Raw genomic sequence first — 19,685 nt, forward strand, 5'->3', positions numbered from 1 at the left:
ATGCACTGATTTTTCAAAGAAGAAAATATCAGCTCTCATTTTGTTAGAAGTGACAGGCCATCTATAATCCAAAGTGACTTAAGAAGAAAAGATGTATTGGATCTGGGCATTCAGGTACAGCTGGATCCAGGTATACAGGGTTTTAAGGACTTTTTCTCCCTCTGGTTCTGTTCTGCCATTGGCTTCATTTTTCCTTCAGTTCCATGTGGTGACCTTTGGTAGCTCCAGGTCTGTATGCTCTCAAGTTCAGGTTCAGTAGAAGAAATTTTAAAATGATCTCTTCTCAGTAGCTTTTATAGGTGTCTTAGGATTCACTCTGATTTGCACCAGCTGGGGTCATGCGACCACTCCTGGCTGATGCAGTGGCCCAGGGAATTTGGTGGTGTGGTTGGCCAGGCAAAGGTCCTGCATTCTGTCCCTGGTGCCTGGAGTAGAGTTTCCCTCAACATTGCACAGCCGTGTGTGTGTGCACACGTGTGTGTGTGTGTGTGTACATGCCCTGGAGGTGCTCTTCCCACTGCACGTGTTGCTCTTCTCCCAGGACATGGGGCTGGTTGGTGGGAGGGAGTCCTGTCAGTGGGCAGGGCCCAAATGTGGGACCCACACCGCCTTCCAGGCCTCAGGCTCCCTGGACCTCGAGTTGGTCATTGAGGGAGGATTTCCCCAGGTGAGAGGGGTGCACTGGGCAGGGCAAACAGAGGTGGAAACACCAGAGTGCCCTGAGGTCTCGGGGAACCCAAAGTGGGTGCTTTCTTTCATGTTCAGGAGAGAAATTAAAAAGCAAGCAGGGCACCTGAGGAGTGTTTCCTTGGTTCCTCAAGCCCAGTGGACATGAGTGTTAAATGCCCCTGGGTGCTGTGTGCTTCTCCCCCAGGGCGCCAGAAGGACCCTCTGCTCGGATCCCCAAGGGGTGGCATCGAACAGAGTGCCTCGGCCACCCGGCCCACCGGCGCATCATGTCTCAGATGGACTTGGAGGAGCTGGCGGAGAAAGGTAAACGTCTTCCACACTCTCCTGGGAGCAGGAGATCGTTGGTGTACGTGTATTTTTTAGTGGATAGTATCTGTATATGGTTAAGAGAGTCTTACCACTCTAACCACAGTCGTGACTTTTTATTTTTCCAGAGTTTTTAATGTAGATTCAAATGAATGCTTGTGGATGACGAGAGCCCCCTTCCTGGGTCGCTGTGAAGCTCGAATGGAATAATATCCTCACTGCTTACACCTCCCCAGTAAGGCACCAGGTTCTACACCAGCTGAGGCTGAGAGAGCCTGGAAAACATGCCTGACAGCACCCAGTGACGAGGCCACGCTGGGAGGAGAGCCGCACTGCTGGGCGCATAGGGAGACCCCTTTCCCTGGAAGCACCTCCCAGCACTGAGGCTAAGATCCTGCGTGTACATGTCCAAGTGAGGGGCTGTTGCTATTACTACATGCAGTGGGGCCAGACTGTTTCAGTCGTTGCCCTTCAGGCTCTGCGGTAACCAGAGTAGATCTCAAGAGCCTGCTGAAGGCCTGTAGCTCTCACATAAGTGATCTGTTCTGCATTTCATAAGCATCTCCCACCCAGATGCAGGAAGCCTGGGCCGGGTTTACCTATGCCCAAGACCCCATCCTTTTGGCTCTGGCTCGCTTACCTTCCTGCTTAAGGCACGTGGGGCTGTGACCCATTTCTCGCTTGGTCGTGTGACAGTCATACTGACTGTAGCATGACGTGAAGCCGCTCTGAGACCCGGACCAGCCCGTCTCTGGGAAGGGTGTCCTTGTCCCCGTCCTCCCCTGCCGTCCTCAGTGTGGTCTTTATAGTGGGGCCTTGCCTGCTCTGGAGGTTTGTTCTTTTCTTTTTTATTGAGGTGAAATTCACATAACAAAATGGTTCATCTTAAAGTGAACAATTCAGTGGCCTTGGGTATGTTCACGGCATTGTGCAGCCACGGCCTCTGCCTAGGTCTAGAACATTTCAGCTCCCCGAAAGGAAACCTGAGCCCCATGAACAGTGACTCCTGTCCCTGTCCCTCCCATCCTCCAGCCCCTGGAAACCATTGAGCACTTTATGTCTATGGATTTACCTATTTTGGGCATTTCCTATAAATGGAATCCTGCATTATGGCCTTTGGTGTCTGGCTGCTTTAACTTAGCATAATATTTTCAGTTGCATCCACATTGTAACAGGTGTCAAAGCTTCCTTCCTTTTATGGATGAGTAATACTCCGTGGAGAGACCACATTTCATTTATCTGTGCATCCGTTGGTGGGCATTTGGGCTGGTTCTCCTCCTTGGCTGCTGTGATGTGCGTGTCTATGTTTGTTTGCATATCTGTTTCCAGCCCTTTGGGGGTATGCGAGGTGTGGAATCACCGGCTCAGGGTGAGTCCGTGTTCAGCTTTTTGAGGACCAGTCAGTTTTCCACATTGTAAATGTCATCAGGGTGCTTCTGGAAGCGGGATGTTTGCAGGGTTTCCCCGTGGCCGGACCTGTAGGCCCACAGAGGATTTGGAAGGGGTTACCCTCTGCCCAGCTCCGCAGCACAGCTTGAGGGCCCGGCAGGCCTGGTCTGCACACTCCCCTCCATCTTCCTGAGCCTGGCCATCCTGGCCTCTGCGCATGGCCTCCATCTTTCTGCCGACCCTCTCTGTGTCAAACCCAACTTACTGAGGCTTTGAGGCCCCAGCCTGGCCTGGCCAGCTGCCTGCAGCCTCCTCCTAGGCCGCTTACCCTTCTGCACTCCCTCTAGACGCCCTCTCTCCTCCCGCTGGGCCTTCTTCTCTCTCTGGGACACTCACCCCCTGTCCCCCCATCCATTGACAGTTTACATGCATCCATCGGCAGATCTGTCAGAGTTCAGGCCCATCTCACGCCTGCCCCCTGGCTGGGCTCTCAGAGGCCTGATCTCAGCAGGCAGCATGGGCTGTCTGTCTCTGCTAGCTGCCCAGCCCGGGGACAAAGCCAGACCCACGGCCTACACCCACGGGCTTGTAAGTGAAGAGTTCAGCCCCTCATGGGCCTCCTGCCCTCCCCGGTCCCTCCACTCAGCCACTCAGGGGGTCCTAGTAAAATGCAGGTCAGATGGAGTGTGCCCCTCACTGACTCAGAGCCCCTAGCAGCTCCTGGCACTCAGGATAGAAGGTGTCCTGCCTTGATATCTACCCCTTCTACTCTAGGACTGGGCTGCAGCCACCCGGCCTGCCTGCAGCCGCCTCATCCCTTTATACTGATCCCTCAAAACCTGGGTTTCCCTGGCAGCAGATTCCAGCGAGGGACCCTCTTTCCTGCCTCGGCCTGGAGGGGCCCTCGGCCTTGCTGACCTACTGCCCCACACGGGATCCCTCACCCCGCTTGGTGTTTCTTTAATGTTGTCCCTGGCTCATGCCTCATGTCTGCATTGTCTGTTTCCTGACCCCGCTCACTCTCTCCTGCCAGAAAGTCTGTCCCTGAGGTCAGGGGCTGCATGCATTTCCCATGGCTGCTGTAATGAGGTCCCAGAAAGTCAGTGGCTCCAAACAACCTGGTTTTTTATCTTACAGTTCTGTCTGCAGTGCATCCACTGGGTTTGGATCAGGTCAGGGGGGTCTGGGCTCCCTCTGGGGCTGCAGGGGACAATCTGTTTCCTTGCTTTTCTGCCCATGTTCTGTGGCCTGTGTTCACGTGCCATTCCAGCCTTCGTTTCTGCTCTGTCCTCCACTTCTGACCCTCTTTCTCCATTTTATAAGGACCCTCATGCTGACAGGAGCCACTGGCTAATCCAGGACCATCTCCCCATCTTGGGGTCCTTAATCACATCTCCTTGGCCACATGAGGTCACAGGGTCTAGGGAGCAGCACATGGGTGTTGTCAGGCAGCCTTATTCTGCCTCCCACAGACTGGCCTGTGCCTGGTGCTTGACCCCCACTGCCTGAAACTCCCCTGCACACTGTGGATGCCCACACACGCACGCACACGTATTGCTGGATGATTGCATGGTTAGGGTGCGCCCTGCAGCAGCCCATACCAGCTCCCCTGTGGGACACGTCACACTGCTGATGACAAGGGCCTGTCCCCTACCCCCCACCTTTACAGAGGCTCAGTGAACTGCAGGGTGCACACCAGAGAGTGGTGGTGAGGGCAGAGAAGACAGGTTCCAGACCGTGAGAGGCTGCCCCGGAGTTGTGGGTGGCTTCTCTTTGGAAGGGGGCATTGGCTGGATCAGTAGATCTCAAACCTGGCTTTGCATCAGGGTCACCTCCACAGTCTGTTAGCAGAAGCCTGTGCTTCCCGCTCGGAGCCCCCACTCCGCCCCATAATTCCTCCCGGGAATTCTCCCTCAGCGGCCGTGGTCCCAGAGTGGAAGATCTGCTGGGTGGGCCTCCTGCAGCTGCTGTAACATGGTACCCCTGACTTTGAGCATTAAAACAACAGAAATTAATTCTCTGAAGGCCAAAAGTCCAACATAAAGGTGTCGGCAAAGCCTAGCTCCCTCTGGGAGCTCTGAGGGGGGCCCTTCCTGCCTCCTGCAGCTCCTGGGGGCTCCAGGCGCTCCTGGGCATGTGGCCACATCTCTCCGGCTCTGCCTCCATCTTCACATGGCTTCTCCTGGGTCTCTGTGTCCTCTCCCCTTCTTATAAGGACACCAGTCACTGGATTTAGGGCCACCCTACTCGAGTGTGACCTTACCTAATTTCATCTCTAAAGATGCTACTTCCAAACAAGGACATGCGAAGTTCCAGGTGAACGTGAATTTTGGAGGGACACTATTCAGCCCAGGACATCCGGGTATGAAGTCTGTCCTAATGTTCTTTTTCCAGCTGAAAACATTTCTGAAAGAACCTTAATTTGTTTTGTGTGATGCTAAAATGAAACTTTGGAAGACAGCGCTTCCTTCCTACCTCTTAGTGCAGTGACCTGTTTGTGTCCGCAGCCCCAGCCATTCCTTCCTGCCGGCTGCCAGAGTCAGCATCTCTTGAGGAGGACCTGGGTCAGAATTTGGGGCTGGGAAATAAGCTCCAGCCCACACTTGCTGCCAGGAACAGTGTGACCTTGGGCCAGTCCTTCCCTCAGTCTATGCTTCCACTCCTGTCAGTATGGAGGACAAGATCCAGCCCTTGGGTCTGATTTTATCCCTCTGTGGTGGTGCACACTGAGCAGGCTCATAGTGGGTGTACAAGAGAGCTGGGTGCATAGCAGGTGCACAGCAGAGGCAGGCACATAGTGGGTGGTGCACACTGAGTGTATAGTGGGCGCACAGGAGAGGCGGGAGCACGGTACGTGGCAGAAGTGGGCGCATGGTAGGTGCATTGTGAGGCATGATGACTGTCCTATAAGGAGACCTCAGGAAACTCCCTCATCCCCCTCCATCCCAGAAAATATAGCTGAATACCTCTTATCCTCATTGTCTGCCACAGAGCTGCAGAGAGATGAGGAGGAGGCAGCCGCACTGGGTGCAGTGAGAAGGCCCTCGGTGGCACCTACGGCTGGCCAGGACCTTGTGCTCAGCGTGAATCACCCCTTCTATGATGTGGCCAGACATGGCATCCTGCAGGTGGCAGGTAAGTCCCAGCTGGGTGGTCCCCAGGGCTGCTGTCGGTGCCAGCCTTGCTGTGGGCCCTGTGGCACAGGCTGGGCTCATCCTGGCTGCTTCACTCTAGCTTGGCTAATCTCTTCTGGACCCACCCTCACAGACACACCCAGAAATAATGTTCTACCAGCCATGTGGGGCATCCCTTAGCATGAAGTGACACACGGAATTAGCCATCACAGGCAGTGACCCTGCCATGCTCACTTCTCTGACCCCCACACTGGGCTTTGCATGAGCTCCTGCCCCCAAGGAGCTGGAATCTTGTTGAGTCAATAAGCAGATGCAGGAATGCTTCTCAATAGTTGGACAGGAATGGTAAATATTTTGGTGCATGCTGCATGCTGGAGCAGCAAGGAGAGAAGGGGACTCAGTGGGCAGCTGGCCATTGCAAGCCCCAAATGTGCTTTTTAGGAAACCTTTAGGGTTTAGGTAGAAGGGATGGATGCCAGACCATATATGGGGGCCATGGACCCACAGAGCAGGTGCCACAGAAGGAAGGTAGGAAAGAGTTATTCTTCCTAAGACACAAAAATATGTTATTTATGGTAACGCACATTGGGTTTATTTTTTATTTTATTTTATTTTATTAAGGTATCCTTGATATACACTCTTAGGAAGGTTTTACATGATCATTGGGATTACTTTTAAATAATTGAATAACTGAATATTTAAAGTTTTTCTGTTTTAGTCTTCTAATATTTCTGTGGAAACCCACATTTGTGTTTTAAAGCTCCTTGAGGTCCTCAGTAATTTTTAAGGGTATTGATGGCTGCTGAGACTTAGAAGCTTTGTATGTGATCTGTCTAGGCAGATGTCCCCTGTACCCCAGAAAAAGATACATTTGGTATTACAAGGTGGAACGTTCTCTGTATTTCAGTTAGATCAAGCTGATTGATAGTGTTGTCCAAATCTTCCACGTCCTTACTAACTTTAGTTTCTGCTTCTGTTATTGGGAGTGTTCACAGCTCCTGGTTGGAACTTGTCCGTTTCTTTCTTTGATTCTGTCCGCTTCTGTTCCGTGTGTCTCACGCTTTTTCTAGGGGCCTGTATTAGGACTGTTGAGTCAGCTTGAGTGTTGGCCTTTGTGTCACTGAGTGGCCCTTACGTCTGGGAGCACTCCTTTATCAATACTCTGCGTGATTCGTCCAACGGTAACAGTCACACCAGCGGCACCAGCTGACTCCTCGGCAGGACGCGCCTTCTCCATCCTTTTCCGCTCATCCTGCCTTAGTCTTTACACACCAAGTGCATCTCTCATGGACAGCTTATTGCTGGATCTTTTTTCACTCTCGTTGAGAGGTGGCCGTGTAGCAGGAGCAGCGCTCACTGCCTTGTAGGGTGTGCAAGAGCACACCCGGACATGATGGCTCTGGGGACCCTTACACAGAGGACCGACATGACTGGGTTTGTGGGTGAGACTCGGTGTGGCGCGTGCTGGTGGTGGTGCAGGAGGCCGGGGGACGAGAATGGGCATCTGAGTTAGTACTGGGACAGCGGCCTGGAGAGGAGGGGATGGATTTGAGGGATTTAAAACATGCTGGAGGACCAGCTGGAACCTCGCCGGGAGGGGCTCTTGCAGAACGGGATGGGTTCCCAGGAGCACAGATGAAAAGTTGAATTAAGATTTGGGGGGTCCCTGGGAGGTAACACGGGCTCATTCTTCCTTCACGAGCCTCACCTCCACCCTCTGGGCTGGGCCGGGGCAGGGCTCCTTCCTGGCGGGATGCTGAGGGTGTCCCCAGGGTTTCGGCCTGCACCGGGGTCATACAAAGGCCCTTTCTATAGAAACTGCATGAGGTTGGACACTTGAGCTTCTGTCCCTGCTGCGTATTTCCTCGGCGGCAATCCTCGGATCCCAGGTGGTTCTCTTACTGAATTCTCACTCATTTAAAAACCAGCTTCTTGAGAATTAACCACACTAAAAAGAACTGATGGCCTCAGGCCATCCTTAAAGATGCCAGCCTCAACCAGAGGGCATCAGGAATAAGGCAGAAATGCCGAGTGGGAGCAGGTCTGCACTCGGTGATGTGGATCTTGTAGTCCGAGAACCAGCGCAGAGGATCTGAGCGTTCTGCCCGGGGTGAATACGGGGAGAGGAAATCAGTAGCGCAGACATTGCGGTCCTGGGAATCGCCAGTGTCTTTTCCGGGCAGAGCCCTTGTGAGAGCGGCCCCCAGTGCTCCCCTTGCTGAGGGTGGGTCCTCTGCTCCCACCTCCCAGGGCCTCCCCTTGGCATCCAGCTTTGTCCCCTGGTCCGTGACTCCAGTTCTCACCGTGTGTAGCTGGTGGGCCCGGGGGACAGTTCAGAACCCGAAATGCCTCCCACCTGCTCCTCTGGGAAGCCGCGTGGGGTCTGCGTCAGGGGTCACCAGGGACGCTGCCCTCGGGGTCACCCAGCTTCCCTCTCCTGTTCAGTGTCCCCTGGTGCTGAACAGACTCCTGTCACAGTAATACTGAGCGCTCTCCCATTACTTAAGGGATTGTGTGTTTGGCCAAATGGAGACTGTAGAATTTTAACTCATAAGATTGTGTTTTGTAAATAAGCTGAATTAGTTATTTTAAGAAGTGGTCATGGCCTGAAACTCGGGCCTGGGCTGTGGCTTCGAGCTCACAGGAGAGATGAGATGTTAGAAAGCCGGCGGGCGGAGGGGAGGTTCTGGCCCCGAGGATCGGAGAAGGTGGTAGAAGTCTCAGCATCACTGAGTGGGTGCGTGGTTGAAAAGAGAAGAGGACACACGGGATGTGGTCCCACTGGGTGACCACCCCCAAGCCCAGACCTTTCCTGGCTCCCATTTGGACGAGCTGGGCTTTTCTATGGGACGCAGACAAATGAATCTACAAATCTTGTCCACTTCTGAAAAAAAGGTTAGCAACCTTAAAACAAAACCAAAATGGACAAGCTCCCCAATCCCTCCCGATGAGATTGCTGCTGCCTGTACTGTGCGTTTGATTGTCCCTCACTCTTGGCACCGATGATGGATCGTCTCTAGCATATTCTGGTAACGGCTCTGGGAACCATTTACTTATTCATAAACTGGGCTTCTCCCGTTTCAGAGACAGTGAACAATGTGTTGTGAACAGCCAGGAGGGAAGGAGGGGTCATGAATTAAACGGATGCCTTGCAGAATTTGCATTTTATTGATAGTTTTCATTTCCTTCCACATTATATCATCTTGAAGCCTGCTTTTGACACAGTGGCCTGTGATGCTGGAGAACCGTGAAAAAGGGGTGTTTACTCACACCGACTGATGTCATTAATGCCGACGCTGTGTTGACTGCTTAATGGCAGGAGGGCTGGATGTCCCCGGGATTCCTCGTGCTGCCCAGGAGGCCTGCACTCAGGCAGCTGGAGGGGTGCGGGAGGCCTCCCCTTGGGGATGTGGGGTGTACAGGGGGATGCCGGGGTGCCACCTTGTAGTCAGCCAGCTGCAAGCGTGAACCCAGCTCTGACACTTGGCCTCCCTGGGCCTCAGTTTCCCCATCTGTAAATGGAACAGCTCACCTGGAAGCACGCAGTATCCTGCATGGCACTTGGTATCAGGTCACACTTAGTAAGCACCTACTGTGTGCCGGCATGATGCCAAGACTACTCCAGTTATTGACAATCCCTCCTGGAGCCTCCAAGCCGGTTTTATTATTATCTCCATGTTGCAGATGAGCAAAGAGGCCGACATCCTGCTGCCCAGCCTGTGGGCTGAGTGCCAACATTTGCTCCTCGCTGCCTCCTTTTTAGCCTTTATTAAGGAAATTTTCAGATGCATTAGATGTAGAGAGAATGTATAAGGAACCCAGCTTACCCACAACTGCGCCTGCTCTGTGCTTCATAAGAATTTGTAGGAATGCCATGATGTTCGTTTGGCAAGACATTTAGAAATCTGTTGCTATGAAAAGAGGATGCTAAGTTAGTTGCCCTTTTGGTTTTGGGACTAAAAAGCCTTCATTAGTAGCTCCCCTTCGTAGCTCAGCGTCTTGCAAGCTGGTGGACGCTGCAAACAGTAAGTGCTAAATAAGTGTTTGATGCATGGGTGAACGAGTCAGTGCCTCCTATAAGCAGGATGCTCACGGGAAAGGGAACAAGGCCCAGCGTGGGCACCGAGCTCCACCCCATCTCCACGTCCTCGCCTCTGCCTTTACAGGTGCTGCGCTCTGCCCAGGGACCCCTCACCCTTGTTTGGGAAGGGCTTGTGGCCTGGGCAGTGCCCCTCACACCCTCCTGCTGGCTGGCCCGAGTCCAGACTCCTCAGGTGGGGAGTCATCATTCTGACCCTTTCCTGCCCTTTTTGCTCTTGTCTCCAAGCCCCCCGAGCCCTGGGGCCAGCAGCCCAGAGCTGCAGTAGCATGTCTGCTGGGAATTTCCTGTAGCTCACCTTGGCCTGGGGTGGCCTTGCTGTGCCCCACTATGGCCAAGGCAGCTGGGCCCCATGCCAGTCCCTCCTCTGTGAAGCTCCCCACGCCACTCCCTGAGTTCCCTGTGTCCACTGGGCACCGGGACCTCTGCTCCTGACCCTGTCTTCCTGTCGCTGGGGGGTGGGCCTTCTGCTTCCTGCCTGAGGGCAGGGGCTGTGCCTGCCCTGGTTCGCCGGGGCCCTGAGTGGGGGATATTGGCTGGTGACTTTGGTGGCTGAACCTCACTCTTCCCTGGGTCCGCCAGCCTGGGCAGCTGCTCCTCACACCCACAGGCCTCCTGCCCCTCGTCTACCCCAGGCCATTATCTGCTTGTGCTGGGGACTCTCAGGCCTCGATGGAGCCCCTGCCCTTGTCCACAGCCCCTCTTATGCCCCCGCTCACCCCCACCCCCTCCACCCCTGCACAAATGGGCGTCTCCTGAGTCCCTCCCCGGTAAGTGGCCTGGCTGCCCAAGCCCATGGGGGGGGCCTTCTCCCTGCCCCCGTCTCCAACTCCCCAGTCCTGGGGGGACTCTGCCCATCCCCCTCCCACTGGGCTAAAGCCAAACCTTAGCCCTCCTTGTCCCGAGGTCCCAGCCCCTTCTTCCCACCATCGTCACCTGTTTGGGAACCTGCAGCTCTGGTGGCATGTCTGTGGTAGATGCACGACCGCTTCACCCAGACCCCGGGCTTCTTGGCCAGCTCAGGCCGTCCCATGAGCAGATGCCTGCTCAGGCCCCGGCCCCCGTCGTCTTCTCTCTGGAGCTCACCCTCTGCGACTCTGGCCTGGTGTGTGGAGGGCCCTCTCCAGCCCCACTGCGCACCCCGCAGGCACAGTTGACTGTGGCTGGGGAACAGCGTTGTGAGGCTCTGGTAAAGAACGCGTCCCTGCTTCGTCCCTGGTTCCTAGGAAGTGGCTTCTAAATCTTTGGGATTTTCCAAGGGTGGGAGAAGCTGTGTGGTTCCTGACTGTGTGCTGGAGGCGGCTCACAGAGCACCCCTGGATGGTTGGCACTAACAAGGTGGCTCAACCCGGGGCTGCCAGGCCGGGAAGACCAACCACATGGGTAGCTGGTTGGGGGCTGCATACGTAATTCAATCTGTTGCCAGTGATTCAGTCAGCAAAGCCTATGGGTTGATGGTCGATTGATTGCTATATGTTGATTGGATCATGATGCTCTCAGTCATGCCTGTGTAATGAAACCCCGGTAACACCCCTGGACCAGGTAGCTCAGCTGAGCTGCCCTGGATGGTAATAACTGATGTTGCTGACTCCATGGGGAGAGGGCCCGGGACTCCGTGTCCAGGACCTTCCCACACCTTCCCAGGTGTCGCCCCTTGGCCAGGCCTGATGTGTATCCTTTCTAATAAACCTGTAAGTGTGCACTTCCCCGGGCTCTGTGAGCTGGCAAACTGTCCATTGTGTGAGGGGTAGTGGGACCTCTGAGTTCATAGCCAGCTTGTCAGAGGCGGGGTGGCCTGGGGGCCCCTGCCTGGCAGCTGGCGTCTGAAGTGAGGGCTGTCCTGTGGAGGGCGGTGCCCCTACACCTGGAGTGTGGCCAAGCCTGGCTAGAAGTCATCGCAGATGTAGTTGGGAGCTGCTGGGAACCCCCGCTGGTTCTCAGAGGGGCTCCTGGAGCCTGCAGAGCCCCCTCCCCCGTCACTGCCCTTCCCCTGGACTGTGGGGCTGGGCAGGCGCCGGGCCTGCTCTTTCCCTTCCAGAGCCAAGCACCCAGTGGGACCCCAGTGGACACTTGTTGACCCCAATCGTCCATCTGCTGGGTTGTGTAGCACATGCCCACAGTTAACACTTGGTCTCATTCGGACACTAATGCAGCTCAGGTGTTTTAACCTTTCATCACGGATGCTAACTTTCTCTTTCAACCCAGAGGGTTTAATTCCCTGTTTCTACAGGAGTCACACCAGTGAGTGACAACTTCAGAAGCAAAATTGTCCTTTCCCCTGGTGCCCCACAGGTGAGCTCAGACAGGTTGGCCATGGAACCTGGGCCTCCACAGTGGTGGAAACGTTGCTGGGGAAACTCCTGTACATCCGGCACAGCCGGGGAAGGCCTTGTGCCCAAACTGCCCTGTGGCCAGGGAAGCAGACCACTGTGTGGGCCCCGGGGCAGCCCTTTCAGGCAGCAGCTTTCTGAGCCCTTGGAGCAGAACAGTGTTGCTGGAGAACCTGTCCCAGGCCAGGGGCCGTTTTTGGAAACTGGGAAAACTCTAGAATTCTGAACTGCAGAGTGGCTCCCGGGCTCTTGTTGGAAAGAGTCAGCTGCACCCCAAATGACACACAGCGGTCCGGATGGCACCTGACACACTGCGCCCCAAATGACACACAGCGGTCCAGATGGCACCTGACACACTGCGCCCCAAATGACACACAGCGGTCCGGATGGCACCTGACACACTGCGCCCCAAATGACACACAGCAGTCCGGATGGCACCTGACACACTGCGCCCCAAATGACACACAGCGGTCCAGATGGCACCTGACACACTGCGCCCCAAATGACACACAGCGGTCCAGATGGCACCTGACACACTGCGCCCCAAATGACACACAGCGGTCCAGATGGCACCTGACACACTGCGCCCCAAATGACACACAGCGGTCCGGATGGCACCTGACACACTGCGCCCCAAATGACACACAGCGGTCCGGATGGCACCTGACACACTGCGCCCCAAATGACACACAGCGGTCCGGATGGCACCTGACACACTGCGCCCCAAATGACACACAGCGGTCCGGATGGCACCTGACACACTGCGCCCCAAATGACACACAGCGGTCCGGATGGCACCTGACACACTGCGCCCCAAATGACACACAGCGGTCCGGATGGCACCTGACACACTGCGCCCCAAATGACACACAGCGGTCCAGATGGCACCTGACACACTGCGCCCCAAATGACACACAGCGGTCCAGATGGCACCTGACACACTGCGCCCCAAATGACACACAGCGGTCCGGATGGGCAGCCGGGGCGGGGCCTCGCGGCCCACGTGGGTGTGTGCGGGCAGGCGTGCGCGCATGCGTGTGTGATTCCGGTTTGTTACCCTTCAGGGGGTGAGAAAGCTCTGCTGTCACCCTTGTCACCCTTTCAAGTTTCAGGTAACATTGTAAACAGGTATGAATATTTCTTCCCAGTGAAAGTGGGTTGAAGTCACGCACATCTCTTGAAGGGCGCCCCTATTTTCCCCCTATTCCTGATAATCTTCCTATAATCAGTCCTTTGATCACAAATGATCGTTGGATGTAATTCGAGCCACAGGGTGTGGCAGTGAGTCTGGGTTCTGGGGGTACCGATGGTTAGACCGGGTGCCAGCCCCCCAGGAATGCCCCTCCCTCCGCCCTGATTGTGCCAGTGTGTCACGACAGTCACAAGGTTACCCGGGCCACGGTGGGGGCCAGGACTGAGCTTCAGGACTTCTGAGAGACTCTGCACCCTGAGGTCACGTCCAGGAGTGACTGTCCCCCGGGCCACCCCGGCCTTCCCCAAGGCCTAGAGATATGAAGCCAGATGCATCGAGATTTCAGTCCTGGGTGTCCTCAGGCCAATGTGCAGCTTTGCACTGGTGACTCAGCCCCACGGGGCCCCAGTAAAACGGGGAAGGTTGTTCCCACTTGTTGGCCAGCGGTGATAATGACCTCCTTGCACAGAGGGTCACGTGGGAGGTGCTACTTCGGCAGTCTTAGCTGCAGCCAGCCGGCTGCCTGCGCCCCTCAGCTGGGCTGGCCGGGGGCTGCTTGTTCCTGCTTGCGGGGGTCCCAAGAAGGCAGCCCTGCGTGTTGCCGCCATGGTGCGAGGCCCACCCCGTGTCTGCTCCTGCAGGGGAGGACCGCCTTGGAAGGCAGATCATCGCGTTCAGCTGCTGCCGGATGCCCCCCTCCCATGAGCTCGACCACAGGCGTCTGCTGGAGTGAGTCCCTTCCTGTGCGCACCCATGCGCACAGCCCCCCTTTCCTCGCCCTCACCCCGGGCACACGACCCCCAATCACACTCAGCACAGTGGACGTTCAGGGGCTCACATTCCTGGCTTGGTTAGTGGGTCCAGGTGGCTGTCACTTCGGCTGCTGGCCACCACCGCAAACTGATGCCCCCTCCAGCCCAGGGAGGGTTTAGGCCCCCAGCCCTGAGCCCTCGGGGTCGTGCCCTGCGCTTGCCAGGTCTCCTGCTGCTCAGAGGGGAGCACCTTCCTGGGGCCTTGGCCACCGTCCTCCTGCCCTCTGTCCCTGTCCCTGCCCCTGGCATCCCACGCTCTGTGCCGTGGCCGTGCTGCTCCCAGTGCCTCCCTCCTGGCAAGGTCCAGCCAGCCTCCTGAGCAGCGGCGGAGAGGGCAGCCAAAATGCCAATAGCAACGCTGCCCAAACCTTCGCTACAGGCAAGCGGGCGCCCTTGGGGCCTGGTGAGTGGCTCGTCTGGGGAGGAGGAAGCTCCGATCCTAGGACAGCGGCTGCTCCGCCCCCACCGTGGCTGCTGCTTCAAGCTCAGGGTCCAGCAGGTCCCCGCCCAGGTGACAGTGGCCAGGGGACTGGCGGGACTTGCCCTGAGTGCCATGTCTGGGGCATTTCCTGCTTGTGGGACTCATGCAGGCACTCTGGGCCTGGAAACTGCTCTCCAACAACATGCTGATAGCACTTCACTCCCAGGGCCAAAGCGCAGCCCTTGCGGGGTGTCCTGGAAACAACTGTGTCCCCGTGAGGGACGGCTCGACTGCCACCACAGTGGGGAGGCTGTGCCAGGACTGCCTCCAGGTCCCACTTTCAGCTGCTAAAGCTGACCAACCTGCCCCAGCAGCCTAGCATGGGGCGGCTGGGACCTGGGGCCCCAACTCGACATGAACGGAGGCACAGTCGGCTCGCGGGAGCACCTGGAAGCCTTTGGGCTGGTGTTTCCGTGAGAATCCCCTGACTGAAGCATCCCCAGTGGGCTTAAAGAATATTTCAGCAGCAGGAGATGCAATGGGGACGGTAAGAACCTTGCCGGGAGCCGACTCCCAGGGGACTCCTTAGCCAGTCCTGCTGCGTGGCAAGGTCTTGCATCCACAAGGTGAATGAGGATCCCGGGCAGGACAGCGAGCCGGCCCCGCTGAGGGAGCCGATGCCCACCTGCAGCCCCCTTACGGCACACAGAGAGATGGGTGCCCAGGCCCAGGAGAGCCCCAATGCTCGGGTCTTCTGCAGTTAGCACATTCCCTTGCTGGATTGTGCCTTTGGTGGCATTAAATAACCCATGACCTGTGGGTTGGCTCTCACCGAGGACACCTTAGTGAGCTGGGAATGGGTTCTGGGTTTTCTTGCAAAGACAAAAGTATTGCCAACAGAAAGCCAGTTGGTGGTCAGCAGGGGCAGGGGACTGACTGATGGGTACCTGCAAGGGGCCCATTTTGGAGCGATGGGCATGTTTTGGAACTGGGTGGAGGGGGTGGTCGCACAACATTGTGAATGTACTAAATGCCATGGAACGGTTCACTTAAAAATGGTTGATGTTATGAACTTCACTTCAATCCAAAAAAAAGAAAAACCTCTGATAATCGGTACATTGTGCTCTTCATGCAACTGCCTCAGAAACCTTCCCTGGCACATGAAGTGAATAGTTCTGTGGTTGATCACTGCACAAGGGCACTGAAATGAGGGGCTACCCCCAGCCGGTGCTCTCCTCACCCAAGGCTGGAAGGCATCTGCTTGGAGAAGGAGCACCTTTTTCTGATTTACTCAGAGGAGCTCTGTGGGCTTCTCAGGCTTGATGGGATAAGCCCTGAGGCTTAGCCTTTTCTGTGGCTTTAGGAAAAAAATCACTTAGACACAATCCTCCCTCACTCCCAAGCAGGTGGCTTTCCTGTGGCCAGATGGGTGCTCCCGTTTTTGAAATGGGTGAAGAAATAAGTCCCATGTCCGTGAAGTTCAACCAGCAATCTAGTTAATGACTTCTCATGCTGAGCCTGTGTGGCAGACATGTTCAGACACGAAGAGGAGCTCAGCACATGAATGGAAAGAATCGGGGGGCCTGTTGGGCCAGGGGAAAGGTGCCTGCTTTTACTGGAAGTGTCTGGTGTGGATAAGTAAGCTGAGCATTGACATTCCCCTGATTTCCCCTTTCTCGAAAAATAGTTGAGAAATGCAGACAAACGGAACCATCCTCAGAGGTGATGGATGTTTTCCCCGGCTCAGGGACTCGCTGTGACACTGGAGATCCTGCCTGGGCCCTGTCAGTGCAGGTGACTGCAGGGGGGGATGACCTCTGTGAATCACGCCCCGACAGCCAAGTCTGAAGGGCGCTGAGCCGATGTGCTGGAGACGTTGGGCGTTGCAGTGGCTTCTGCATGATGTCAGCTTCGCATCATTTTTATTCGTCAAAGCAGACGATGGGGGAGCATGTGGATCTCTGGGGGCAGGACAGTGTGGTCAGCGAGTGGATGTGGAGCCAGGCTGCTCTGTTCAAATCCTGATCTGCCCCTCACAGCCGCGGTTGACTCCTCTGTGAAATGGGCCTATAGTACCTGCCCCACAGGGTCCTTGTGAAGACTGTGAGCAAATAGCATAAGGCCTGCAGTTCAGAGAGTCTGCGCCTTGTGCAGTGACTCCAAGACATTCAGGAATCACACGAGCGAAGGAGGAGCCGACATCCTTTGGTGCAAGGTACCCGCCCCGCCACGGTGTCCCCGCAGTGAGGACCGTGAGCGCTTGTGGGTGGCGGAGGCCACCGGGGTTTTCTCCCGGGGAAATTCTGGGGACCCTAGCCCACAGGAGCACCAGCCACACCCCTGGGCCCTGGAGCTCCCAGCAGGTGGTGTCTACACAGCACCTGTGTCACCATGTGCTTCCTGCTGAAGCCTCAGAGAAGTTGGGCCTATATTCCCGGTGCGCTGGGCTGGATTAATTACAAGTTGTGCAGCTAGTTAGTGGTGTGGATGACCTGATGTGCCACAGCTCGTCAATTCCGTCCGGCAGACGATGGTGGGGTTTGGAACGGTCTCTCTGCGTCTCACCTCCCAAAGGGGGCTGGACAAGGCCTTTTGAGTGGGTCACAGAAGCAGAGGCAGGGAAGGACGGGGGGACTATGCGACCCTTGGCAGTGAGCATGCAGATTGGTGGGGTTTATACTGTGGGGTGCAGTCACAGAAGCAGACAGGGTCAGGATTCTGCTTTACAGTAAAAGAAAAAGTGTTGGGGACCAATCTGGAAAGAAGGACTTGCTTCTAGAAACACAACAGAACACCTGGGAGTCTGAGCTGAAGGGCTGAGGATTGGGTTTGAATCCCAGCTCATCCTCAGTGTTTATTTCCTGTGGCCGTTAGAACACATGCCTCCACCAAATTCATCCCCTTACAGTCCTGGGGATCAGCGCTCCAAACCAAGGTGCTGGCAGGGCCATGCACCCTCTTTAGGGCGTCCCCCCTCCGGGGGAGGATTCCTCCTTGCCCCTTCTAGCTTCTGACGGCTGTCGACAGACCTGCACCCTCCTGGGCTGGTGGCCACGTCACTCTCTGCCTCATCTTCCCATGGCCATCTTCCCTTTATATCCGTCTTACCAGGACACATGTGATCACGTTTAGCACCCGCCTAAGCCAGGACAGACTATTCTATCATGAGTCTTAACTTAGTCACACCTGCAAAGACCCTTTTCCAAATAAGGTCATGTTTGCAGTTTCCAGAAATTTGATGTAGATGTTTCTGGAGGCTGTTTTCAGCCCACTGTAGTCACTTACTAGCTGTGTCACCTTAGGTAAGTTACGTACCATCTCTGAGTCTCAGTTGTCATTGAACAAATGACAAATCCCCCTGCGGCGGATGCCCATTGTTGCCCTGGGTGAGTCCCCACACAGCCCAGTGCTGGCACCCACTGGGTGACCACAGCTTCCATTATGGAGGAGCATGTTTGGTTTCAGTGATGAAGACAGGGGTTTTCATGACTGACTCTGCTTTGTGCCCAGGTATTTGAAGTACACGCTGGACCAGTATGTGGAGAGCGATTACATCATCGTCTACTTCCACTATGGGCTGAACAGCCGGAACAAGCCGTCCCTGGGCTGGCTCCAGACCACCTACAAGGAGTTTGACAGGAAGTGCGTGTCCCCCTGTCTTTAGGGATGAACTCAGAGTTGGCTGGCGTGGGGAGGTTCAGGTGACAGCGGGGTCACCACAGTGCAGTGGGAGACGGAGTGGTGGAGTCCCCTCTCAGGGCCAGGGGCTCCATCAGGGGGCATAGGAGTTCTTAAAGGGCCAGACAGTCAGGATTCGGCTTCTGGACTGTCAGGTCTGTCATCTACAGAGCTGTGCCTCACAGCGGGAAAGCAGCCCCGGACAATATCTCAGCAAATAGTGGAGCTGCGTTCCAGTAGAACTTTATTTACAGACACTGAAATAGGAGTTTCAGGTTAGTGTCACATGTCCTGAACTATTATCCTTCTAATATTGTTTCAGTCATTTACGAATGTAAAGCCCTTCTTAGTCTGTGGGCTGAGCAAAAGCAGGGGGTACCTAGATCCCCGACCCTGGGCTGGTGAATCGCTGGCCGAGAGAAGGACTGCACAGCTGTCCCCAGGTGCCCTTCCCACCCACACGGCCCTGTATGGTCCACACCACACATAGGCTTTCTGGTGTCTCCTGTTGGTGAGCTGGGTGGGCAGTGCGTTTTACTGACGAGGACACACAGGCCCCAGAGAGCAGCTGTCTCCAGGCCCCTCAGCTGGTGTGTGGCAGGGCTGGGACCCCCACCTGAGACCCTATCTCCCTCTCCTACCCACACCCCATGTTCCCCACCACTTGGGAATGCTTGGAGCAGGTGGATTCTCTCCTGAGCAACGTCCTGTGTGACCATCCACTTGGCAGTCTGTTTGGCTAACAGACTGATGGGTATAAATGTTGATGCCCTGATTCCTCTGGGGTTTTTTCTTCAAGGTCCTTCCAAACCTGTAATGGAGATCTAACATATGTGTGAGCTGGTGGGATAGTGGCAGGCAGTGCCTCATCCCCCAGAGCCCTCCCTCCCTCCCTCCTGTCTTGGGTCCTGATATCATTGTCCATAGAACCTTTGGAGGAATTTCTTGGATTCCTGTCCTGCGTTGTAGGGAGGCTTGTTACTGCACTTTGCAATCATTTATCTGACGCTGTACATGCCGGCCCAGCAGGGGGACACCGCCAGGCCCCTGCTCTGGCCCTCCCCCATGAAGCTCTCCTGGGTTGTCCCCAGAGAGCCAGCAGCCCCTGTCCCTGAGCAGACTCTACACTTGCAAAGCGTGGCATTCATGAATGGCCTGCCTTCTGCTCCCAGCGCCTGTGTCCCCTCCCTCTGAACATTTCTAGCACGAGGCGCTCCAGGCACACCTTTCATTGTCCTCGCCCAGCCCAGGGCTCTGCTGTTTCTCCAGGAGCCCTGGTTCCTTTTAGAGAGCATGCTCTCTGTGGACCAGGCGCTGGAAGTTGGGTGCTGTTGCTTTTGGGGTTCCAGCTCCACACATGCATGTACACATGTGTACACACACAATAGCAGTGTCTGTGTCCACACATGCCTGTTGCTGTGTGCCAGTGTGTTACACAGGAAGCAGGGCTCCCACCGACCCATGCACAGTCAGCCCTACCCCAAGGGTTCTGGCCCCTTTCTGCCCTTGTGGCCTGACTCACCTGGGCCCGCACCTCCTTACTCGCTTACTCATCAATCGCCCAGCGTCTGACTGACCTCAGAGCTACCCTTCGCACACACTGAGCCCGGGCACAGCCACTGTCAGCACCACAT

The 19,685-nt window shown here is 55.7% G+C and overlaps 1 protein-coding gene across 6 annotated transcripts in view; it reads left to right on the plus strand.

Annotated features, from left to right (window-relative positions):
* ARHGAP8 (Rho GTPase activating protein 8) overlaps nucleotides 1-19,685 on the plus strand; it is a 63,655-nt gene that overhangs the window by 12,022 nt on the left and 31,948 nt on the right. For all 6 annotated transcript variants that reach the window (XM_073214008.1, XM_073214009.1, XM_073214011.1 and 3 more), the window contains exons 2-5: nucleotides 875-993; nucleotides 5,377-5,520; nucleotides 13,782-13,869; nucleotides 17,884-18,015. In XM_073214008.1, the coding sequence (XP_073070109.1) occupies nucleotides 957-993; nucleotides 5,377-5,520; nucleotides 13,782-13,869; nucleotides 17,884-18,015 (401 nt within the window). In that variant the 5' untranslated portion in view covers nucleotides 875-956. The remainder of the gene's footprint in view (nucleotides 1-874; nucleotides 994-5,376; nucleotides 5,521-13,781; nucleotides 13,870-17,883; nucleotides 18,016-19,685) is intronic.

This window comes from Manis javanica, chromosome 10 (genome assembly GCF_040802235.1).
Source record: "Manis javanica isolate MJ-LG chromosome 10, MJ_LKY, whole genome shotgun sequence".
Lineage (NCBI taxonomy): Eukaryota > Metazoa > Chordata > Mammalia > Pholidota > Manidae > Manis > Manis javanica.